Raw genomic sequence first — 23,194 nt, 5'->3', positions numbered from 1 at the left:
GCCGACTCTGCGCGTGCGCGGACTGTCCCCTCGCGGTAAGGGGCGGGGCGGCGCCTGCGCAGAGCGGCACGCGGCGGCAAGATGGCGGTGAGCGTAGCTGGATCGCGGGGTATAGCAGGGATCCGTGCACGAGGGATTGTGGAAGCGAGAGCCGGGAACACAGGAGGACCGATGAGAGGGCGGCGGACGCCCGAAGACGGACAGGGCGACAAGAACGCGGAGGAATGGGGATTACGTGGGACTGCAGACCGGGCGACATGGGGATAACAGACCGAGCGTTATGGGGATGCTGACGGGGGACATGGGGTGCAGACATGGAACATGGGGATAACAGACCGAGCGTCGTGGGGATGCTGACGGGGGACATGGGGTGCAGACATGGAACATGGGGATAACAGACCGAGCGTCATGGGGATGCTGACAGGGGACATGGGGGGGGTAACAGGCTGGGCGATATGTGGATGCAGACGTGGGGGACTTGGGGATAAAGACAGAGATGCAGACTCAGGGATGTGAAATTCAGGTAGGGGAAATGGGACATGGAAATGAGGGTGCATACGGGATTATGGAAGCTGTGGGGTGGTGGAAAGGAAGCCCTGGGTGCCGGGTCCAGGCAGCAGAGATGTGGGAAGACTGCGCCTCACTCTTGAACCCCGCCACTCTCCAGCAGGACAAAGAGAAAAAGAAGAAAGAAAGTATCTTGGACTTGTCTAAGTACATTGACAAGACCATCCGAGTGAAGTTCCAGGGTGGCCGGGAAGGTGAGTAAGTACAGCAGGCCCCTAAGACAGAATCAGGGTGTTGGCAAGCAAGGGAAGCCACACAGGGCAGACATTTTAACTCTTAACAAGGACTAAGCTTGGGCCATCCTGTAACACTGAGAGGTACCAGTCTGCCCCAATTGCGGGTTGGGAAACTGTCCCAGGGAAAGAGCCAGGTGGGGTAGCACGCAGACCATCATTGGTGATCCTTGTAGAAAGAGGAAGGAGTCCCACCAAGAGCCTGGAGGTAGCAGGGGCATCGAAAGTTCCAGGCCAGTCTGAGCTGTGTAGCAAGGCCCCGTCTTCCTGAAAATCAACTGGGTCGGAGGCTGTAGCTGAGCAGGTAGAGCACTGCTATCGTTGCCGTGGCACCAGGTGTGGTTGTGCAAGCCCGACTATTCCAACACTAGGGAGTAAAGGGAGTTCAGGCTGTTTTTAGGCTACCCTGGGCAAATGAGACCCCCCCAAAAAAATGAAATAAATAAATATTGACACTTGACCCACCATGAACTCACTATCTGTGGCTCCTTCCACACTGAAAAGAAGAGGGTTGGAGTCACAGTCACCAAGCCACCACACAGGGACACGCCTCCCCATGAGTTCTGTAGTGGCAGCTGTCTTTGAAGTGACCCTATGCCTGGGTCTGCAGTGGAGGAAAGTGACAGCATCCTTCCCCATTTCTCTCCCCCCCATACTTCTCAAGCCAGCGGGATCCTGAAAGGGTTTGACCCACTGCTTAACCTGGTGCTGGACGGAACCATCGAGTACATGCGAGGTGAGCTGACTGTGGTTGCTGCAGGGATGCCACCAAGCCCTGCTCCTACCCCACACCTGTGGGATCACATTGCAGCCGGTGGTGACCTAGGGTTTCGGTCCCTCCCTGACCACCAGAGAGGTCACAAGCCTGCCATGATGGCCCCAGGCTTGAGACTTCAGCTCATTTCCATCAGGTGACCTCTGGAATGTTAGCCTCTGTCAGTGGCTCCAGGGCCCATAAGATCTCCACTTACTCCAGAACAATGGCTGCGGTGCTCGCAGAGTGCCCCCTCCCCAGCACCCATGACACTTTCTGACTGCTGTCTCCACCTCCTGTCCACACTCTCCCGGGCATTTGCGTCCTCTGCAGAGCACCCCTTGGTGTTCATGGGGTGATCATCTGCCCTTTAGGGTTCTTGTAGAATTCCAGGTGTCCATGTCCACAGTGAGCTCTGAGAGCCAAGTGCCCGGGTACTGTCTGCCCCTAAAGAGAGCTGTGTGAGACGGGACGGCCCCTCTGAGGTCCTGGTTGTGGCGTAGTAGGTGGAAGGACACCCCTTCAGTTCCTCTTGCCTGTCACCCCCCCAGACCCCGATGACCAGTACAAGCTGACGGAGGACACACGGCAGCTGGGGCTCGTGGTGTGCCGCGGCACCTCGGTGGTGCTTATCTGTCCCCAGGACGGCATGGAGGCCATCCCCAACCCGTTCGTGCAGCAGCAGGATGCTTAGAAGGCGGGGCAGCCTCACCCTGGGGCCCTCCCTTCTTGTGTGAGCTTCCGTTTGGTGTTTTGGTTTCTGTTTTTCTATTTTATTTTTTAATAAAATTGCCGACTTGAGCATCCACGTCTCCTACCCCTTCCACTTTGTCACTTTGGTCTTCTGAGAAGCCAGGGGTTGGGTGGAAGACCCATGTTCAAGGCAGAGCACAGCCCAAGACCAGCAAAGGGGTTGGAGAAGCCTGAGTGTCTGAGGTCACCTCCGCCAGGCCAGCCTCATCTCACAGCCTCCTCCGATCCTTCCCCGCCCAGGGCGACAGAGGACGTGACACAGGAGACTCATGGGGAGATGGATGAGCAGCTGCTGAGCTCAGGGCCCCGAAAGGGACCAGGGCAGGTTCAACCTCTGGCAGGCCAGCAGACTGTCCTGTAGCTGGCATAAGGCAACCATAAATTAGCCCTCAGCGCTCCTAATCCCTTCTCATCACCGGAGCTGGAGCCCACATCACAGTCCCCAGAGACAATCAGCCATTCTTAAGTTTGGGGAGCCCAAGCAGCGGAAGCCTGGCTCCCTGAAGATGTGACCCAAGGCCAGAGTCAGCCATGGTCCCACTTCTCAGTGGTAAAAACAAGCCAGCCAGCCCTGCTTAGTGCCTCTGGAAGCCGTGAAGGAAATTAAGTCAGTGCTGCTGGCCCTCCCCTAAGCTTCCCCAAAGTCAGCAAGCCTTGTCCCTGACACCCCTCGAAACAGCCACCTGTGCTCCACTTCCCCCACCCCTGCCGAGCTGTAGTCTTGAGAGAGTGTGGACCAGCAGCCCTGCCTGGCCACAAACAGCCGTGTGCCCTGGCCCTGGAGTTAGCGCTCACAAACTGACATGCGATCAGTCACTTCACCTGAGAGCTGACTGGGCTGCCCCTCAGAGGCCGACCTGCACAAAGTGGGTGTCCCCCATGAGTTTCCAGGCTACTTTCCGTTACAGACCTCATCCTGCAAGCGGTACCTGTGTCCTGACTGCCCTACACCACAGAAGTATGGTGGACTTAATGCCGGTAGAGAGTCCCCTGCTGTCGAAGGGCCTGTAAGCCGCGGCCCTGGATGTGTGTGGGTGGGGGGGACGAGAAGGGGGGGGCTGGCCTAGCACCTGTTGCCTGGAGACAGGGAAGCGCAGGCTACCTCCTCGGGGCCCCAAGGCTAAGGCATGGAGAGGTGGTCCATACCTATTAGTCCCGCCCACACTTCGAAGTCCCGCCCCACCCGATGGCCCTGCCCACATCTATGACCAAGACCTCAATGGCACAAAAACAGAGCCAGTGAGAGGGAGGGGCCAGGAAAGGCCCTTGCCTTCAAGCCTGGTGATCTCAGCTTGGTTCCCAGAACCTCCAGAGGGAGAAAACGACCGCAAGTTGCCCTCTGACCTCCAGACACAGGCCATGGCACTTGTCCCCACAGACACAAACTTGAAAGCACATACCGGGTGGTGGTGGCGCAGGCCTTTCTCAGTACTCAGGAGATAGAAGCAGGAGGTTCTCTGTGAGTTTGAGGCTAGGTCAGGCTTTAAAGCTACACAAAGAAACCCTGTCTGGGGGAAAAAAAAAAACAAGAAGGAAGAAAAACACAGTGGACAGCCTAGGTGAGATTTTCCACATACTCACCTAAAATAACAAGGGGCTTCATGTTACTAAGTTTGGGAACGTTCGTTACACAGTGTAACATCACAGAAACTTGCTGACACAGCCCTGGAACAATTGCAGAGTGAAGACTCAGCGTACACAGTATGTATTGAAGAATCCTATTTGTGTTGAGTATTTTGATTTTTGTTTTGTTTTTTTGAGACAGGGTTTCTCTGTGTTGCCCTGCCTATCCTGGAACTCACTCTGTAGCCCAGGCTGGCCTTGACTCACAGAGAAGCACCTGCCTCTGCCTCCTGAGTGCTGGGATCAAAGGTGTGCGCCACCGCCGCCCCTGATTTTTATTTTAAACGCTGTTTTGCATCTGGGTGACTGCGAGTTTTGTAGACAAGCATGTACTGTCACAAAGTCAAAAGGCTGACTATGTCCGTAGAGTCCCTTGCCACCTTAGCATGGGAGAAAATGGTCTAAGAATTTGGGGAGTCAAATCCAACTCTGGGTGTTTTAATATTTTAAAAAGGAGAAATTTAATATTTAATGTTTTCCCTTAATATTACACTGAAGATTTAATATTTCACTAGGAGTCGGAGGGGAGAAAGGCAGACATGGACGGGGAGAGACGGAGCTTTAAAGAGATGAAGAGGTTGAGGGGGCGGGGACAGCAGGAGGAACCAGGCCACCAGCCACCCTGACACAGGATCCCTGCCTCCTGCCCCTCCACCGCTGCTCACCATGCCGACCGGCCGGCCCCTCACCCCGGCCCAGATCCCGCGCTTCCAGCTTCCCAGCCTGGGCCAGCGCAGCCCTGGGGGCTGCGGCCGGGGGCTCCGGCCATCGGCGCAGGGACCCGGCCTGTTGCACGTGCCCGTGCTCACCACGGCCCTCGGCTTCCAGGTCTTCGCGGAGAGGCCGCGTGTCTTGTGCCAAGAGGCCCCTCTCTGGGAGACCTTGCCTGGAGACCCTGCGGATGAGGAACGGACAGGTCACAGCCTGACCCCAGATCGGCAGGACACCTCTGAGACACCACCTCCTGGCAGCTTCCAGAAGCTTCCGAAAGTGGACCAGATCCTCTGGGTACTGAGGTCAACAGCAGCTCTGCCCCTCCCCCACTCATCCACCCTTTGCTTTAGCCCCAGTTCCGCATTTTGAAGACGCAGCCGAGGCCCAGAGAGGGGAAGGAAGTTCCACAAGGTCATCCACAGGGCCCCATAGGTTGCTCAGATGCCCGCCCCTCTCTAACCTCCCTCTCCTCTGTGGCATCGAGCCCTTTTCTAACCACCCAATCCTCATGGTGCTACGATGGGAGGGGCGTCCTAGTGTAAAGGGCCTGGTGCTGTAGCTGGAAGGCAGGGTGCTTGCCTACATACCTCTGGCTCCGGGGTCCATTCCCGTCCCCACAAAAACAGCCTGTGCTGGTGCAATCCTGTCCTTGCTGCACTGGGGGCGTGGAGGCAGGAGGATCAGAAGAAGTTCAAGGTTGTCCTTGGCTTCAAGGGGATGGGGGGGTCAAGGACGTGGGAACCAGAGAAAAGAAACATCTCTCTCATGTGACAGGTTCATCCCAGACTGCCAAAGGGGGGCCGGGATGGCTCTGCTTAGAGCGGGACATTTAGTCACCCAGTCCCAACCAGCCTGCTCCTGAGACTGCTGCTCTCTGCTCAGACCACCGGACAGATGAGGCCTGAGCCTACCTGAGAGAGGAGGATTCCTACAGGATCGATCCCGGGGCTGATGGCAGCTGGAGAGCCTCGTCCCCCATCCCCACGAAGGGGGTGAGTTCAGACGCCCAGGGAATCCAGCCCTGCGTCACAATCTGAAGCTCCCAGGTCTCTCCGCAGCTCTTTCGGGGGGGACCCAGTAACCTGCTCCCCATGGGCTCTCTAGCTGTCCCTATTAGAAAGGAGGAGACCCGGGTCGCTCCCACAATAAAGTCTCTAGTCTAGTGGGCGAGCACGCAGACTCTGGTCCCGAATGCTTGCATGCCTCCAGCCATTGCTCACTCCCATTTCCAGCAGGGTTGACCCTGAGCAGCCCGGACACAAATCTTCCAGGCCCGAAGGCCCTGTGGCCACCAACATCCCCATGCGAGGCAGAAAAGTGGCTGTGAACCCAAAGGGACAGAGCAGAGAGCAAAGGCAGAAGGAGATGGCTGTTGAGTGGATAACTATGGGGTCACAGAGGCCGGGAGTACAAAACACGGGCTGGCCGGATGGTCCAGTGGTTTGTGGCACTTGCTGACAAGCCTGGTGGCGTGCGTCCCATCCCAGGACCCACACGGTGAAAGGACGGAACCGACTCGCACAAGTTCCCTATGATCCGGATATGAGCACAGTGCCAGAAACCAGATCCACAACCACTTGGGGAACTTAGAATCAAACAAAGCCCCAGACGGATCCATACTCCCCCTTCTACCCAGTGCCTCCCTGGCTGCAGCTGTCAAAAATAGGCCTGTGATTCAGTCGTACCGTGGGCTACCTCACACCACTCACCCCTACCTCCACCCTCCAAGAGATGCAGAATCTACTCCTACACAAGTGACATGGCAGGCTTGGGGCGTGGTCAGGGTGGAGCCCCGCCTAGAATCCCCAGTGAGGGGCTGGGGGCGTGGTCAGGGTGGAGCCCCGCCTAGAATCCCCAGAGATGGGCTAGGGGCGTGGTCAGGGTGGAGCCCCGCCTAGAATCCCCAGTGAGGGGGCTGGGGGCGTGGTCAGGGTGGAGCCCCGCCTAGAATCCCCAGTGAGGGGCTGGGGGAGTGGTCAGGGTGGAGCCCCGCCTAGAATCCCCAGAGATGGGCTGGGGGCGTGGTCAGGGTGGAGCCCCCGCCTAGAATCCCAGTGGGGGCAGGGCTCAGAGGTGAGGACTTAAGTGCTCACTGTGCCAAGCCTTGGGTGCCCAGCTCCATAAACCGCAGAAATCGAATCTATCTGGAAGCTTCTTAGGAACGCATGCCCCCAATTCTTCCAGAAACCAGAGGCAAAAGGAATATTTTCCAGCTAGTTTCTGAGACTGCAGGTCCCACTGGATGAGGATGTGGTGGAGACAGAAGTCAGAGACTACATCCCCTCCCCACCTGAGCAGACAGCCTTCACTTCTCAGGCAACTGACCCCAGCCCGGTGTGCAGGGATGTGGAAAGGGATGCCCACGAGCCTGTGGTCCTGGCTCTTCAGATCACAGCAGGTGGAGGTCTGTCGTGATACAGTCTCAGGAAAAAAAAAAAAAAAAAGCTTTATTCTCAGGTTGCCAGGCCTAATGAACCCATCCTAGAGTCCCAGTGAGGCAGGAGGATGACAAGCTGCAGGCTGGTTTGAGCTGCATAGATAGATCCTGTCCAAACATGGGTAGTATTGAGTCTGTCCTTGCCACCCAGCCTGATGGACTGAGTTCTGTCCTGGGACTCTCACAAGTTGACCTCTGACCTCTGCATGTGCCAAGGGTGCATACATAAAATAAATGTGTGCAGGCTGGAGAGATGGCTCAGCAATTAAGAGCACTGACTGCTCTTCCAGAGTCCTGAGTTCAATTCCCAGCACCTACATGGCGGATCACAACCATCTGGTGCCCTCTTCTGGTCTAAAGGCAGACATAAACGCAGAACACTATATAAAATAAAAATAAACAAATTTTTTTTTTTTTTTTGGTTTTTTCGAGACAGGGTTTCTTTGTGGTTTTGGAGCCTGTCCTGGAACTAGCTCTTGTAGACCAGGCTGGTCTCGAACTCACAGAGATCCGCCTGCCTCTGCCTCCCGAGTGCTGGGATTAAAGGCGTGCGCCACCACCGCCGGCTAAAATAAACAAATCTTAAGAAAAATATCTTTTTTTTTAAAAAAAGAGCCAGTTATGTTTTAAATTTTTTTAAATGTATGAAATATAGTTTTTAAAAACCTGATGCTGGTCGGTGGTGGCGCACACCTTTAATCCCAGCACTCTGGAGGCAGAGGCAGGTAGATCTCTGTGAGTTCTTAGATTAGTCTGGTCTACAGAGCGAGTTCCAGGACAGCCAGGAATACACAGGGAAACCCCGTCACAAAAAGAAAGTGTGTGTGTGTGTGTCCCAGCTTTTGAATTCTGGGGATTTGAACTCAGGTCCTCATACTTGAGAGCAGGCATCTTTACCTGCTGAGCTATCCGGTGGCCCTAGAGACCATTTCTTTTCTTTTCTTTGTATATAAGTGTGTGCTACCTACATGTCTGTCTGCGTAGGACAGACAGCAGTGTCGGGTCCCTGTAGTGGACAGTTATTAGCCGCCCTGTGGGTGCTGGGAACTGAACCCGGGGCCCCTGTGGGAGCAGTCAGTGCTCTAAACACTTGGCAGTCCCTCTAGAGCCAAGAGGCCACCTTCTTTCTTCCTTCTGTTCTTTCTTTTGTGCTTTGAGACAGGGTCCCTATGTAGTCCTGGCTGACCTGGAACAAGAGGCCATTTTTAGATATTTCTAGTCCCTTCTGGGAGTGGGAGTCCCCTTACCGAGGAGTACGACGGATGCTCCCACAATCCTGGGCAAGCTGGACTGAAATCCTCTCTGCTTAGAACTCCCCTTAGGGAGTGTCGGTGCCTTTTCCGACATCACCCCCTCCTGTAAGTGCCCAAACATTTGTTGTTGATCACTGGCAGCCACGTAAACACCACATGTGCTCAGGACTGCAGGGCCGATAGTGTGACTCACAATCTGCAGACAGAGGTATTAGGGCTCAGAGAGGATTGTCACTGGCCTGAGGATGCACAGCGAAGCCTGCCAATCTGGGGTGACTTCACATGTTAGTAATTGACAAGTCACCCTCTAGTTACCAGGGAGGCCCCTGGTCAGGCGTTGGGGGTACAGCTGCCTTCACCTGCTTGGAAGGTGCCACACAACTGTGTCAGTCATAATCCAGAAAGGAAGAGACCTGAGGCATTTATTTCAAAATGCCTTGCTGTGCTTCGGGGTTCCCACCAAGTTCATCATGGGATCCCCATGCTGTCCCCAGGCCACACAGAACTGAGCGTTCCCGCCCCTCCCAGGCAGTCACTCACACTCCTAGCCACACCCACGCTCCTCCATCAGCAGGAGCCACCCTTGCCACCCAGGTGGCCCATCTCCATGGCAACGTCCCATCCACAGGTGGTCGTAACCTTGGCAACCAGGTGCTCACCGGCCCACTGCTTGGAAGGCTGTGACCCTCCTGCGGCTCTCCCAGACAGCCTCCCATCAGAGGCGGCTGTGAGGAGTTGTGGGGTGGGGGGGTGGGGGAACCTGCAGGGACGCCGAGCTCAGAGAGGGCAGCGGACAGCCCCTCAGCACCACAGACCTCACACACGTCTGGTAGCCATTAAGCATCAACGGCATCCGTGGCTCAAGCGTGTCTCTGTCCTCAGCCGATTCCCACATGGGGCAGAGGGTGACACACTGGCTGGGGGATGAGGGAAGAGAATGCCCTGGTCTTCGGAAGCCCCCGCCCCAACTCTCTCCTCAGACCACTCCATCCAGATGTCAGCCACCTATGTCGCTAGTTCAAGACGAGCCTATTGGCTGCTGGGTGCATGCACGGAGGCCGCGCTGCAGAGTAAAGGGGGAAGAGCAGACATAAATAGGAGGAATGAGTAAATTATAGGATATCTTAGGAAATTGCAGGGAGGCTGAGAACGGGGACAGAAGGCACCCGGGTGGGGATGTGAGTCAGGAGGAAGCAGGGGCGGGCGGGGCAGACAGCTGAGGAAGGCTCTCTGCTGGGCAGGAGATCAGCACATGCAAAGGTCCTGAGCTGGGAACCGGTCCCATCTGCCATGAGCTGGCCCTGCTCCCTCTCCACTCCAGAGCAATAAAAGGAAGCTGGATAGAGCCCCCCAGCACCCTGGGGTCCCCCAGTCATTAGAGGTCTACAGCACTAGACACGGGAGCTCCCAGATCCTCAGATTTGAGTGCTAACCCTGGACTCGGACAAGTGGGAAGGAGGTTGAATGGGCCAGGCAGTCCGCGTGGCCTTGAGCCCACATGGATCCACATGTGGCTTTGGCACTAGCTCTTCCCACCCATGGAAAGTTCAGTATACCATGTAGTTTTGTACACAGTAGGCACTCAAGAAATTCCTCCCCCAGGAGTCCCCCGAATCAGGCTATCACAACCTTGGGGACTCAGAGCACATCAGTACACAAAACAGGGCAGACCTGGTGTGGAGCTGGGGCCTAAATCCAAAAATATTGAGGTGTCACTTTTTTTCTAGACTTTTGCATGGATTGGGAGAGAGCTTCTCACCAGTGGCTTGGGGGGGTGGGGGGGGGGACCTGGTTCATGGTCTCCCAGGATGCAGTTTCTGGGCCTCAGGCCAAGATGACAGTCTGGGAAAGGAGCCTGCTGGAGTCACAGGTGGCCAACACCAGGCTGCCACTAACTGCTGGAGGACACAGAGGGCGGACAAGATGGGGGTTGGGGCGGACATGCACCCTAGCTCCCTCAGGTCACCCCTCACTGGGGACAAAGGCAGCTGAGTCAGAAGCAGCCAGCCCCTCCTCAGGATGGATGCCCACTGGGCCTCCGCTCTGGGGGACTGCCAGCCTCCTTCTCTCCTGTCACACGGGGGAGCCCTGGTTCCAGCTGACCACTCATCGGGCAGGGACACGAACGCTCCTCACCCCTGTTTTGACAGATTGATCTTATTTTTAACTCTGCATGTGTGCATACAGGAATCCACAGACCAGAAGGGGGCGTCGGGTCCCTGGAGCTGGAATTACAGCTGGTTGTGCGCTTCCATGCGGGTGCTGGGAATAAAACCCCTGTCCTCTGAGAGAGCAGCCAGGGCTCTAACTTCTGTGCTATCTCTCTGACTCTCCCTCTTATCTCGGGGTTCTCTTCATGTTCCCCTATGTGTGCGTCCATCTATCTACACCAGGCTGTGCGTGCTGAGGTGCACAGCGTGGTCCCAGGCGCAGGGAAAGGCTCCGGAAAGAAGGGGAGATGGTGGCAGCCATAGCTCTGAGTAGCGTGTGGAAGAAGGCGGGCAGGGGCGCAGTGGGGAGCTATGACAGGCTCTGAAACTCCCTGGGGGACAGGGCCACTCAGGGATGAGGCTTGACAAATCGGTCAGGTGTGTAGTGAGTGCAGATGGTGGAGGACTGGTCTGAGAGGGAGGGGATAGCGGAGGAGTTGGCGGTTTCCAGAAGGTTCCAGCGGGACAACTTGCCTTATCTGGGGAGCCCCCAAGCATTTCCGGGAACTCAGTGTCTGCGGAGGCCCCTAGGACCAGGAGGTGCCAGGCACGCGGAGTGCCCGGGGGCTGCGTCCCCATCTGCCCCCGACCTGCTCCAACACGTGTCGCGCGCGCCCTTTGCAGCTCGCGCGCGCCCTAGCCATGCGCACGGGGATGCGCGGCGGGAACGCGCACGGCAGTGCCCGAAAGGCGGCGGTGGCGGCGGTGGCAGCGGTGGCGGCGGTGGCGGCGGCTCGTGGCTGCTCAGAGCGGCCCCCGCGCCCTGTCCGAGGCGGAGCCGCCCAGGTGAGTGGCATCACTGCAGCCCGGAGACCCCCCTCCGGACTCCCCTCGCATGCTCCTCTTCAGCCGCTCTGCGCCCCCGGGAAACTTCGGGGTTGTCCCCGCCTCCGGGAATGCAGTCTAGGGGATTGAGGGGCGCATCTCGGGGAGCACCCTGGGGGACGCGGAACGGATATGCGCACTGCGGCAGGGGGACACCCGGGATGGAGTCAAGGCTCAGCGCCCTGCAATCCCCCGCCAGCCAATGCAGGGTGAGGCGCGCGAGATAAATTGAGGGGTCTACACGCGTGACTCGCGCATATTTGAGGTCCCCGTTGGGAGGAACTGGGATGCTAGGCAGACCCGGCAGATACACTCTGCAGGCCTGTGTCCCGGTAGCAGCCACGGTGGTGGCCCCGTCCATCCATCCCATCTCAGAGGCCAGGCCTGGTATCTCCTGGGGCCTGGCCAGGGAGGCCACTGGGCCCCATTCAACAAGTTGGGAGACGCAGAGCTTGGGTTCCAGTTGGACACAGGTGCATGTTCCCACTCCATCTCACAAGTGAGGGCTCCCAACGCCAGAGTCCCCGAGACACAGGTGTCCCTCCTCCCAGTGGGGAGAACTCAGAACTTGGGGGGTCTGATGCATTTGGGAACCTCTACTGGTGCCAGGCAGCTTCTTGTGGGGGGGACATCCCATCTCAGAGCCCAAGCCAGACCTGAGACACCCCCCCTTATTTCCAGTGGCACTGGGGAGGGGACATCCGGTGCCTGCCGGTTGATGGCTGGGATGGGGTGATTGGGACTTGGAACCTGGTGGGGATTTTTAGCAAGAACAGACCTGTCAGAGCGAAGGCAACCTGAGAGGGCTCCCCGGAGGAAGCATTCAGCCCGCAAAGGCAGGTGTTAAGGGGTGAAGGACAGAAGGCAGGGCGGCTCCACTGGGAACGGAGGGTTTCAAAAGCTCAGTCCTGGTCCCTCTGAGCTGTAGCAGCTGTTTGGATGGTCTCAGGTGACCCCATGGGTGACCCCTCCACAGACTCTCAATGAGTTGTGGAAAGTGGAAGAAGGCACCCAAAATGGGGTGGGGGACCCAGTGGGGGCCCCCTTAGCCTCCTAATTGCTCTTCTGTCCCTTGTCCCTTCCTACAATTGACACTCTATCCAGGCAGCCACTTCCCCCCAGGATCAAGCACTATGATGGGTGTCATCAGCTCCCATCCGTGCAGAATACATGCGTGGCCGGCCTCAGTGTTTCCATCTGTAGAGTGGGGGTGGCCGTTGCCATCCACCCCCAGATGCAGCCAGGCTGTGATCGCTCCTCAAAGGGTGGGAGCACACAAGGTCCCAAACCCGAGGTTTTTGTGCCTCTACCCACAGGGCTGTCACTCCCAGGCACTCATGAGTCACAAGCGACTCACCAGGTAGGAAGGTTTTTAGCAGAACTTCCCAGCAAGCTTCAGAATGAGGGGTGGGCAGCCCGGGCAAGCCACCTACCACCTCTCCGGTCAATCTTGAGAACACCAAGAAGTCGGCTTTAGTAAAATCAGAGCTGGCTCAGGTGACCCCCGGTGACCTCCCTGCTCTCCAAATGCTGCCGTTTCTACTTTCAGGGCAAGCGGTGAGCAGATACAGTATATACCGGGGGCTCAAATGTTTGCCAGTCTAGAAGCTTCCTCAACTTTTCTGCTGCGGCGGGTGGTGGGGAGTCTGCTCCTCCTCTCAGGCACAGGCTACTAAAGAAATTGGGTCAGGAGGCCCCCCTGCCCCCCAAAATGGTGGACAGGGACCCATGGCAGATGGGAGGTTAATTAGGGCTTTAATGAATTGTCATGGATTAAAAGCCCCAGGAGGACCTAGATCTAGGACGGGAGAATGAACCAGCCCTGGAGTCGGGGGGGGGGGGCTGGGAGAGTGTCCCCAAAAATGCACTCAGAGAGGAGGGTGCTCATGGGAGTGTACCAAGCCTGTCCTCACCCCACTTTACCCTATACTCTTTTTTTTAATATTTATTTATTAATTTATTTATTATGTATACAATACTCTGTCTGTGTGTGTTTGCAGACCAGAAGAGGTCAGCAGACCTCGTTACAGATGGTTGTGAGCCACCATGTAGTTGCCGGGAATTGAACTCATGACCTTTGGAAGAGCAGGCAATGCTCTTAACCACTGAGCCACGAGACAGGGTTTCTCTATGGTTTTGGTTCCTGTCCTGGAACTAGCTCTTGTAGACCAGGCTGGTCTCGAACTCACAGAGATCCACCTGCCTCTGCCTCCCAAGTGCTAGGATTAAAGGCGTGCGCCACCACCGCCCGACTACCCTATACTCTTATTGTGGTGAGGGGACCCAGGGATGACAGACAGGAGCCTGTTTCCCCCCCCAGCACGCAGCTTCATTCTTTCCCAGGATGGCCTGAGTGTCCTGTGGCCGAAGAGGGGACAAGGGACCCCGGATTCCCAGCACACCTTGTCTTCTCTTGGACCGAACACTTCTTTGTCAAATTCCCTCAGAATCTGTAGCCAGAGAGAGTTGGGAGGGGTGGCAGGAGAGGCCTCTGTTTCCCAGACTGCTCCTGGGGGTCCCACAGCACGGCTCAGGCAGATGTCAGACCCCAGGGAGGGCAGTTGAGAGCCTCCATCCTCCAGCAACCCCTGGCTGCCAGGCAGCCACATACCAGTCCTCCTCCAAACCACGGTGACCCTGGGTGAGAACCCCCCCCCCAGGCTGCTGGAGGAAGCCACCACCTGCCACAGGGACACATGTCTTCCTCAGACCCAGAGAGCACGGAGGCCCCTTCCTCCCTCTGCCAGCCAGTGTCACAGAATCTTCCTGTTTTCCTGCCTGCCTCCTCTGACTATCTCGAGGTGACACCAGGTCACAGTGGATCCAGGATAGTCCCATAGGCAGGGCCCTGCTCCACAGGAGGTGACCTATCCTAGGCCCAGGATGGTCCTATTTCCATAGATTGAGGGCAGCCACTAAATGCTTGCTGAACGAGGGAGTGAGGGAGATCTTCTCCTAACCTAGGCAGCACCTGGTGGAAACTTCTGGAAGCAAGCCAGCCCAGGAGTTCTGCTTGGTCTCCAGGAAAATAGGGAACTGAGGCTCAAGGGAGACGAACAGGGATGTGGCTGAGCAGACCTCTGTGTGTGCACATATGTGAACACACGTGTGGCAGTCAGGGACTCTGAGCTGGTACTTCCGACCATGCCTCCTCTTGCTCTGTATTCCTTGGCTCCCTATCGCCAGGAATGTTCCTCAGTCCACCTGGGCACTGGCACAGGGCTGGCCCGATCACACGGTGCTGCCCTTCCCTTCGCTGGCCCTGCAGCCTCCACTCCCCTCCTTCAGGAAGGTTCTCCAAACCTTCAGCTGATTTACTCACATTTTTTCTGTCCGTTCATCCTCAGCGAGCGACAGGGACAGGACACAGTCGACCATCAAGTGTAGGACTCCATGATAGGAAGTGTTCAGAAAGGGGGAATTCAGAGACAGGACAGATTTGTGGGTACCCAGGAACTGAGGAAGGGGAAGGGGTAATGGAGGTTTAGTTGGAGGCGTTTTTAGATGTACCGAGAGGCCCTGGGAGTCCACTGGAAACCGTGGGCCTTCAGCTCAGGGGTGGCAGGAGCCAAGGATTAGAAGGACGGTGACTGGGCAGGCTGGACCCCTTGCAGCCCGCCCAGGCTCCCAGGTCTTGCCAAGGCCGCAGCGGTGGCTTCTCATGCATATTAATCAGTCGTGTCCTTGAAGCCTTAGGTAGGGCTCTTCCTTGGGGGGCGGGGGCGGGTATCCATATGGGGCTTGTCAGACCCTAAAGCCCCATGAGGGCTATCTCAAGGGTTCTACCATGGGGTAGGAGTGAGGAGAGGCCAGAAGGTTCCAGATTCTGGTACAGGAGGCAGTTGTCTGCTCCTATTGTCTGCTGCAGAGCCTCAGAGGGGCCTTTGGGGACAAAACTGTCTTTTTGTTGATCCTTTATTTTTGCAGTGTTAGGAATGAAACCCAGGATCTCTCACGTGCTAGACCAGTGCCCCACCCCGACCACGCCCCCAGCCCCTCACTGGGGATTCTAGGCGGGGCTCCACCCTGAGTCACACTCTAGTCCTATTTTCCTATTTTACATTTTTGATTTGTTTGTTTGCCTGTTTGTTTTTTGAGACAGGGTTTTCCTTTTTTTAACATTTTTATTGGTTTTTATTGAGCTCTACATTTTTCTCTGCTCTCCTTCCTGCTTCTCCCCTCCCTTTCAGCCCTCTCCCAAGATTCCCATGCTCCCAATTTATTCAAGAGATCTTGTCTTTCTCTTCTACTTCCCATGTAGATTAGATCTATGTATGTCCTCTTCGGGTCGAGACAGGCTTTTGTGTGTGTGTGTGTGTGTGTAGCTCTGGCTGTGTTGGAACTCATTCTATAGGCCAGGTTGGCCTCGAACTCTCAGAGATCTTCCTGCCTCTGCCTCCCAAGTGCTGGGGTTAAAGGAATGCACCGTCACGCTTGGCTAATTTTCCCCCAGATTTGTTTATTTTATATGTACAGTATGTTGCCTGTATGATGTCTGAATCGCTTGTGCGCAGTGTTCCAGGAAACCCGAAGAGAGTCGGATCCCAGGGAACAGAGTTACAGGGGGTTGTGAGCCCCTACATGGGTGCTGGGACCCAAACTCGGCGAGCATCTGGAACTAATCACTGAGCTATCTCTCTAGCCCTGTACCCTTTTTTATTTTGAGAGAGGGTTGCACTAAATTACATCTTGTACTGAAATTTACAATCCTCCTGCCTCAGCTTTTGGGGCACTGGGATAACAGGCCTGTGATACTGCTCCCAGTAGGTTTGGGATATCTTTTTATTTTTAGCTTTCTGACAGAGCTGCCAGCACCTGGTGGGGTGTCTGGCGGTTGAGCAAAGCACCCCCTTTTCTGCCTGTACCACCAAGCGTGAGACTGGGGTGCCAGGCGCCAGTCTGGGAGACACCAGAGACTGGCCTCTGTCCCTGGAGTGGGACTGAGGGGAGCCTGGGTGACGCCCACAGGAGGGCAAAAGATGACCACTGAGCCAGTCCTACTGCCTCACTCTTGCCAGCACTAGAGACAGAGTCAGGATTGCTGACAGTCTGAGGGCTCAAGTGGCTCAGAATCCACAGCGAGAACAAAAAGGCCACATAGTAGTTTAGTCCTCAGAAGGTGAGGGATGCTCCAAGAGGAACCAGGACCTGGAGCAGACGGTTTTGTGGTGGCCCTCCCCAAGGCCACAGAACAGCTCAGGACCCCAAGACCAAGCTCTCAGCACAAAGGAGATTCATTTTCCCCAAAGGGACAGAGGACAGGAGATAGAGGAAGGGACATTTGTCCCTGAGGGACAAAGGGCTGCCGCCTCTGGATAGAGGGGAGACAGGCGTGGCCCCTGGGCGTGCTAACTAGGTGAGAGGGGAGGGAGACTGCTCCCTGGCCCTTCTCCTCAGCCTCAGGGAGGGGGACAGACTTTGGGAGCTAGCTTTGGGAACTTAATCTTGGGCAGAGGGGATGGGGGAAGGGCAAGGTCTGCCAGAGCCCTGCTCCCCCTGCTCTGGAGGGCTAGTGAACCTTCAGAGGAGAAGAGAGGGAACAGAGAAACCAGCCCATCCAGTGACATCCTCCCTGTACCTCACAACCCACTGCCCAGTGCCCTGGACCCCAGGGACCTCAGCCCAGAGGCCCAGGACCTGGAGCCGCCCTGGAATTCCAATTCCCCACTGTCATCAGGGACCAGGGATTGGAGCCTTCGGCCCCTACAGTATGTTCAGGATTTCAGAGGCTCAGAGAGGGTTTCCTCTTGCCTGGGGCGTGAGATGGGAAGGGGCTTCCGAAACCTGCAATTCCCTCTTACCTCCGTAAACGTCCAGAAAGGACAGTAAGTTCCTTCAGGCACCGAGTAATAAGAGGCAGGGTCCAGGCTGAAGAGCTGGTGGCTTCAGAGAGCTGCCATTCACGCGCCCCGCCCCCCACGGCTTCTCTAACACACCCTGCGGAGATGACAGGGCCAGGCCTGCCGGGGAGGTTAGAGTTGAAAAACTAGGTCGTCCTTTGAGTGGCCCCTGCCGGGCTGGCTCAAGAGCCCTGCTGTCCCTGAGCGGTGGAGTAATTATAGAGAGAGCCCTCGCCCGCGCCCTGCTCGCCGGTGCCCTGCTCGCCCGCGCCCTGCTCGCCCGCGCCCTGCTCGCCCGCGCCCTGCTCGCCTGCGCCCTGCTCGCCCGTGCCCTGGACGGATTTGGCGGCTGAGCTTTGAGAAGCCAGAAGCAGAGAGGGTGCAGGGGCCATCAGGGATTGCACAGTGAGGCTGTGGTTCAGTGGCTGCGACCAGAGACTCCGGACCTGTCAGTCCATGGCATCATCTATGAGAACTGGAGGTTCTTTACTGAGAGGATGCAGAGACAAACAACGAGTAGTAGGTGTTCAAAACCACCCACATAGCCGGCTCCGGGCCACCCTGGGCTATCTGAAGAGGTGATGGGGATGGCCCAGCCATGACGTGCTCATGGCATAAGTCAGATCTGAGCTCAGATCCCCACCACCCTCATGAGAAGCTGGCACAAGGGCACACTTCTGCATCTCAGCGCTGAGAAGCAGGAGATCCTGGGGGCTTGTGGCTGGACAACCTACCTAGTCAGCAGACTTCGGATCCCCTGAGGGACCTTGTCTCAAAACACAAAGTGGAGAATGAATGCCTAGGACTGCATCCCACTCTGGGCTCCACATGTGTGAACACACACCACAGAAAGACAGCTGGAAAGAGAAGGCAAGATTCTAGGCAAGGGCTCCACCCTGACTACGCCCCCAGCCCCTCACTGGGGATTCTAGACAAGGGCTCCACCCTGACTACGCCCCCAGCCCCTCACTGGGGATTCTAAGTAAGGACTCCACCCCGACCACACCCCCAGCCCGTCACTGGGGTATTGGCAGGGGCTCCATCCTGACCATGCCCCCAATTCTTCACTGGGGGATTGGCAGGGGTTCCACCCTGACCACGCCCCCAGCCCCTCACTGGGGGATTCTAGGCGGGGGCTCTTCTTTGCATCTGTGCCTTCCAGTCTCTGTCCTCACAAGCCTGGCATACTCAGTCACCAGGGTTGCCAGTCTCAGGGAACATTGAGAAGACAGGAAGGCTGGCACAGACTGCGAGGTCTTGCCTGGGGGCTTCAGCTGCTAACATGCTATAAATAGTTGCCTGGCAGATGGGAAACTATTGTAACAGAGGCCTGGCAGCCCCGGTCCAGCTGTCTCTTCCCCACCCCGACCCCTGGGTCTGGGCTATAGTCAGGCTGTCGGGGAAACCCTGGTCCAGCTGAGGCACTACAGGAAGTCTCTGCGTCTCTCCCACTCAGGGTCTTTGTCCTGGCCATTACACCTAGAGTACCTTTCCCATAGCCACGGGGGTCACCACGAGTGACCAACTAGGTGTCCTCAGAGGGAGATGTCCTCCGTCACAGTTCCAGACTGCATATAGTCAAACCAGGGTATCCGCTAGGCCTGGCATACTTAGGTCCCCCACCCCAGGCCCTGGGCAAGGTCCTTCCCGTCTCTCTTAGTTCTCAGGCTCAGGTATCTATCACCTTGCTCTGCTTCTTCTCTTCAAGGTTAGCGTCAACTGCTGGTGAGTTGGAGGCCGACCTGAGCTATAAAGGTGTTTGTTTGTTTTAACCTCGTCTACCTGTGCCGGGTGTTGCACGGGGTCCTGCTGAGTGGGCTTGTGGGAGCTGGTCTTTCATTGAGCACAGCGCCCTCAACGGCCCTGCAGGCTGCAGCATATGTCAGAGCCTATTCCATGGCTGAGTAACACTCAGTGTGGATGGCCCATGCTGTTTCTGCTGCTTGGTCGTGGGCAGTGGGTTTCCGTCATGCATACTGTACCGTGGGTATCCGACTGGAGATCTCCTCGTTGTGCAGTCACGGGTCAGCGTCTCTGGTCATGTCTGGCTGGGATTACAAGTGTCCAGGTGCCATGCATGGATAATAATGTCACACTCCCCCTTCCCATTCCAGGTGTCCTGGACGATGCTGGCGTGGCCCTAGGCCCAGACCCTACACCATGACCTGCTGGCTGCCTATGCTGGGCTTGCAACTGCTACTGTTGCCCACAGCGCCTCCTCTGGCCGCTGGCTGCCCTGCCCGCTGCGAATGCTCCGCATCCACACGCACAGTGGCCTGTGGGCGCCGCCGGCTGACTGCCATCCCCGACGGCATCCCAGCCGAGACGCGCCTGCTGGAGCTCAACCGCAACCGCATCCGCTGCCTGAACCCTGGGGACCTGGCCTCGCTGCCCAACCTGGAGGAGCTGGACCTCAACCACAACGTGATCGCACACGTGGAGCCTGGGGCGTTTGCCAACCTGCCCCGGCTGCGCATCCTGCGTCTCCGTGGCAACCAACTGAAGCTTATCCCACCCGGCGTGTTCACGCACCTGGACAGCCTCACGCTGCTGGACCTCAGCGAGAACAAGCTGGTCATCCTGTTAGATTTCAGCTTCCAGGACCTGCGCAGCCTCCGGCGGCTGGAGGTGGGCGACAATGACTTGGTGTTCATCTCCCGCAGGGCCTTCGCGGGGCTGCTGGGGCTGGCCGAGCTCACCCTGGAGCGCTGCAACCTCACGTCGCTGTCCCCGGAGTCTCTGGGCCACCTGCGGGGCCTGGGCGCTCTGCGCCTGCGCCACCTGGCTATCGCCGCCCTGGAAGACCAGAACTTCCAGAAGCTTCCGGGCCTCCTGCATCTGGAGATCGACAACTGGCCGCTGCTGGAGGAGGTGGCCCCGGGCAGCCTCCGTGGGCTGAACCTCACGTCGCTGTCCATCACGCACACCAACATCACGGCCGTACCGGCCGCCGCGCTGCGACAGCAGGCCCACCTCACGTGCCTCAACCTGTCGCACAACCCCATCAGCACGGTGCCGCGGGGCTCCTTCCGGGACCTGGTGCGCCTGCGCGAGCTGCACCTAGCCGGGGCGCTGCTGGCCGTCATCGAGCCGCAGGCCTTCGTGGGGCTGCGGCAGATCCGCCTGCTCAACCTCTCGGACAACCTGCTGTCCACGCTGGAGGAGAACACGTTCCACTCCGTGAACACGCTCGAGACGCTACGCGTGGACGGCAACCCGCTGGCCTGTGACTGTCGCCTGCTGTGGATCGTGCAGAGGCGGAAGACCCTGAACTTCGACGGCAGGCTCCCCGCATGCGCCACCCCGGCCGAGGTGCGTGGCGATGCCCTGCACAACCTCCCTGATTCCGTGCTCTTTGAGTACTTCGTGTGTCGCAAGCCCAAGATCCGGGAGAGGCGGCTGCAGCACGTAACGGCCACCGAGGGGGACGACGTGCGCTTCCTGTGCCGGGCCGAGGGAGAGCCCATGCCCACGGTGGCCTGGGTGACGCCCCAGCACCACACGGTGACGGCCGCCAGCCGGGGCCGCGCACGCGTGCTGCCTGGGGGCACGCTGGCAGTCGCGGACACGAGGCCCCAAGACAGTGGCACCTACACGTGCGTGGCCAGCAACGCCGGAGGCAATGACACGTATTTCGCCACCTTGACCGTCCAGCCGGCCGCCAACCGGACCCAGGGCAATGGGCTCAATGAAACCCAGGTGGGCGTCCGGTTCCCGCTGGACCTCACCACCATCCTGGTGTCCACCGCCATGGGGTGCATCACCTTCCTGGGCGTGGTCCTCTTCTGCTTCCTGCTGCTTTTTGTGTGGAGTCGCGGCCGAGGGCAGCACAAGAATAACTTCTCCGTGGAATATTCCTTCCGTAAGGTGGACGGTCCAGCAGCCGCGACCGGCCAGGGCGGCGCACGCAAGTTCAACATGAAGATGATCTGAGTCGGCCCCACGGTGGGCTGGTGGGGACCTCTCAGACCTCCATCCAGTCCCGGATAATCTCCACCTATGCATATTTGTGTTCCGGGGGGTAAGCATGGAGGCCGAACGTCCTCGGTTTTTGTAGACATCTATTGGACTGTTTTTGAGCAGATCACACACCTTTTGCAGTTCCTGGCTTGTTTTCTAATGGTTTCAACCTGTCTTTTCCACCCTCTGCTGTGGCTCCTGGGCTGAGACCCAAAGCGGCTGGGGACACTCAGGGTCCAAGGTTCCCTATGCAGGTGCAGGCTGTGGCCCAAAAGCCCCTACTCGGCAGTCAGGTTCCCCAGATGCCTATGGTGGGAGGCCCCTGGGGACACTGGACAGACACAGTGCTTACAGTGGATGCCGCTTTGGCTCAATGGGCACACACAGGGACCAAGGCTGCGGGGACCCTGGGAGGACAGGGTGTGCACTGGCTCCTGTTCACTGCTACTTGGCCAATGGCCAACCTGGGGCTGCCCCAGGCCCTGCTGAGTGGGAGCCCCATCCCCCACCAGAAACTTCTACCTGCTTGGAGAAGCCATGTCCCCTACAGGACCCTCCGTCCTGCCTTGCTGTATTCCTAGATATCTGCCCGCAAGAGTGGCTGCCCCAGTCCTAGGAGAGCCTCTGCAGATGTAGTCCCCTGGGGGCAGCTTGAGCAGCAGGGGCTCAGAGGGCAGACCCAGTCACCTATCCCAACTAGTTTCCTCCCCCAGCATCCACCTCTGTCCCTTCACTTAGGGACAACAGACTGCAGCTCTCCTCCTGCCCAGCTGTGACATCTGTGGTTTCCTGGGCCCTCGGTGTCTTCCTTTACAGAACATATCTGAGCCTGCAACCTTTGCCCAGAGAGTCCAGAGAGAAACACAACTTCATGCAATCAAAGCTCAGACCAAGCTTGGCTGGGAACATGGGGACCCTTTGGTCCTGTACTCCCTCCTTAACCTCTGCATCACACGCAAACTGGTCAACAAGACACAGGGACTGGGCGGAATGGCATTCTCCAGACTCCATCCCTGAGCCATGGCAACCCTGAGGGCCCTCAAAACAACAACCAACGCTATCCAAGTGCCTTTAGAATCATTAAAAGACAGGAGGGGTACACTCCCGGCAGGGCTAGTGGTCACAAAGTGTCAGAACGTTACAGTGGGGTTCCCCATTCCCAACCTCTATCCTCACCCACTGCGTTGAACTGAAATCCAATAAAACAAACTGATTTAATACAAAAGTCAGGTTTTTATTATTATTATTCCCATAGGAGGTGGGACACAGAGCGGCTGCGTTCCTCCCTCAAGGTTAGGGAGCTGGGTGGCTCTGGCTGCAAGGGTGACCGAGATGGAAGTTGGAGGTGGCAGAGGCTGAGGCAGGAGGATCAGGAGTTCAAGGTCAGCCTCAGGTACTGTAACTGTCTGTAGACCTCAGCGCTGGGCCTCACCCGGCATGCAGGAAGTCTTAATTCTACCTCACCTCAGACACAGGGTGTCACCAGCAGCTGTGGGATGGCTCTCATCTCAGCAGGAGCTTCAGGAGCTCAAAGGCAGGTGGGCTGCAGGCGGAGACAGTTTCTATGATTGGGAAAGTGTAGGTGGCTGTGGCAGGATGTGGGAGACATTTTTACTGTGAACAGAGATGGACAGTGATTTTCCCCTGGCCATACAGCAGGCAGAATGTATAACAAATTCTAATTAGTCTTAAATAAAGCCCAGAGTCAGATATTAGGGGTGAAAGCTGAAGGATCAGAGGAGCAGTGAGACCAGCCACTGACCTTTGACCTCTACTGCACTGAGCTCCTTTTTTTATTTTTTTATTTTTTTATTTTTTATTTTTTGGTTTTTCGAGACAGGGTTTCTCTGTGGTTTTGGAGCCTGTCCTGGAACTAGCTCTTGTAGACCAGGCTGGTCTCGAACTCACAGAGATCCGCCTGCTTCTGCCTCCCAAGTGCTGGGATTAAAGGCGTGCGCCACCATCGCCCGGCTCAGCTCCTTTTTTTATTATGTATAGTGATCTGTCTAAGGCCAGAAGAGGGCG

General features: G+C 57.1%; 2 protein-coding genes across 4 annotated transcripts; both read left to right on the top strand.

The window, feature by feature from the left end:
* Positions 1-7: 7 nt before the first annotated feature.
* LOC130875773 (U6 snRNA-associated Sm-like protein LSm7) lies at positions 8-2,371 on the top strand. Of its 3 annotated transcripts, none has more exons than XM_057771941.1 (4): positions 8-87; positions 668-761; positions 1,465-1,536; positions 2,106-2,371. In XM_057771941.1, exons 1-4 carry the CDS (start codon positions 82-84, stop codon positions 2,246-2,248), a joined length of 315 nt encoding a protein of 104 aa, XP_057627924.1. In that variant the 5' UTR covers positions 8-81; the 3' UTR covers positions 2,249-2,371. The 3 variants fall into 3 exon arrangements, with proteins under 3 accessions (XP_057627924.1, XP_057627925.1, XP_057627923.1); XM_057771942.1 differs by having other exon boundaries at positions 53-87; positions 671-761; XM_057771940.1 differs by lacking the exon at positions 8-87 and having other exon boundaries at positions 480-761.
* An 8,857-nt stretch (positions 2,372-11,228) lies between these two features.
* LOC130875934 (leucine-rich repeat and immunoglobulin-like domain-containing nogo receptor-interacting protein 3) lies at positions 11,229-22,373 on the top strand. Its single transcript, XM_057772245.1, has 2 exons — positions 11,229-11,330; positions 19,324-22,373. The coding sequence occupies exon 2, from the start codon at positions 19,370-19,372 to the stop codon at positions 21,140-21,142; it is 1,773 nt and encodes a 590-aa protein (XP_057628228.1). The 5' UTR covers positions 11,229-11,330; positions 19,324-19,369; the 3' UTR covers positions 21,143-22,373.
* Positions 22,374-23,194: the final 821 nt, after the last annotated feature.

This window comes from Chionomys nivalis, chromosome 6 (assembly GCF_950005125.1).
Source record: "Chionomys nivalis chromosome 6, mChiNiv1.1, whole genome shotgun sequence".
Taxonomy (NCBI): Eukaryota; Metazoa; Chordata; class Mammalia; order Rodentia; family Cricetidae; genus Chionomys; species Chionomys nivalis.
Note: the sequence above shows the minus strand (reverse complement) of the source record. Positions and strands in the feature narration are given on the sequence as shown.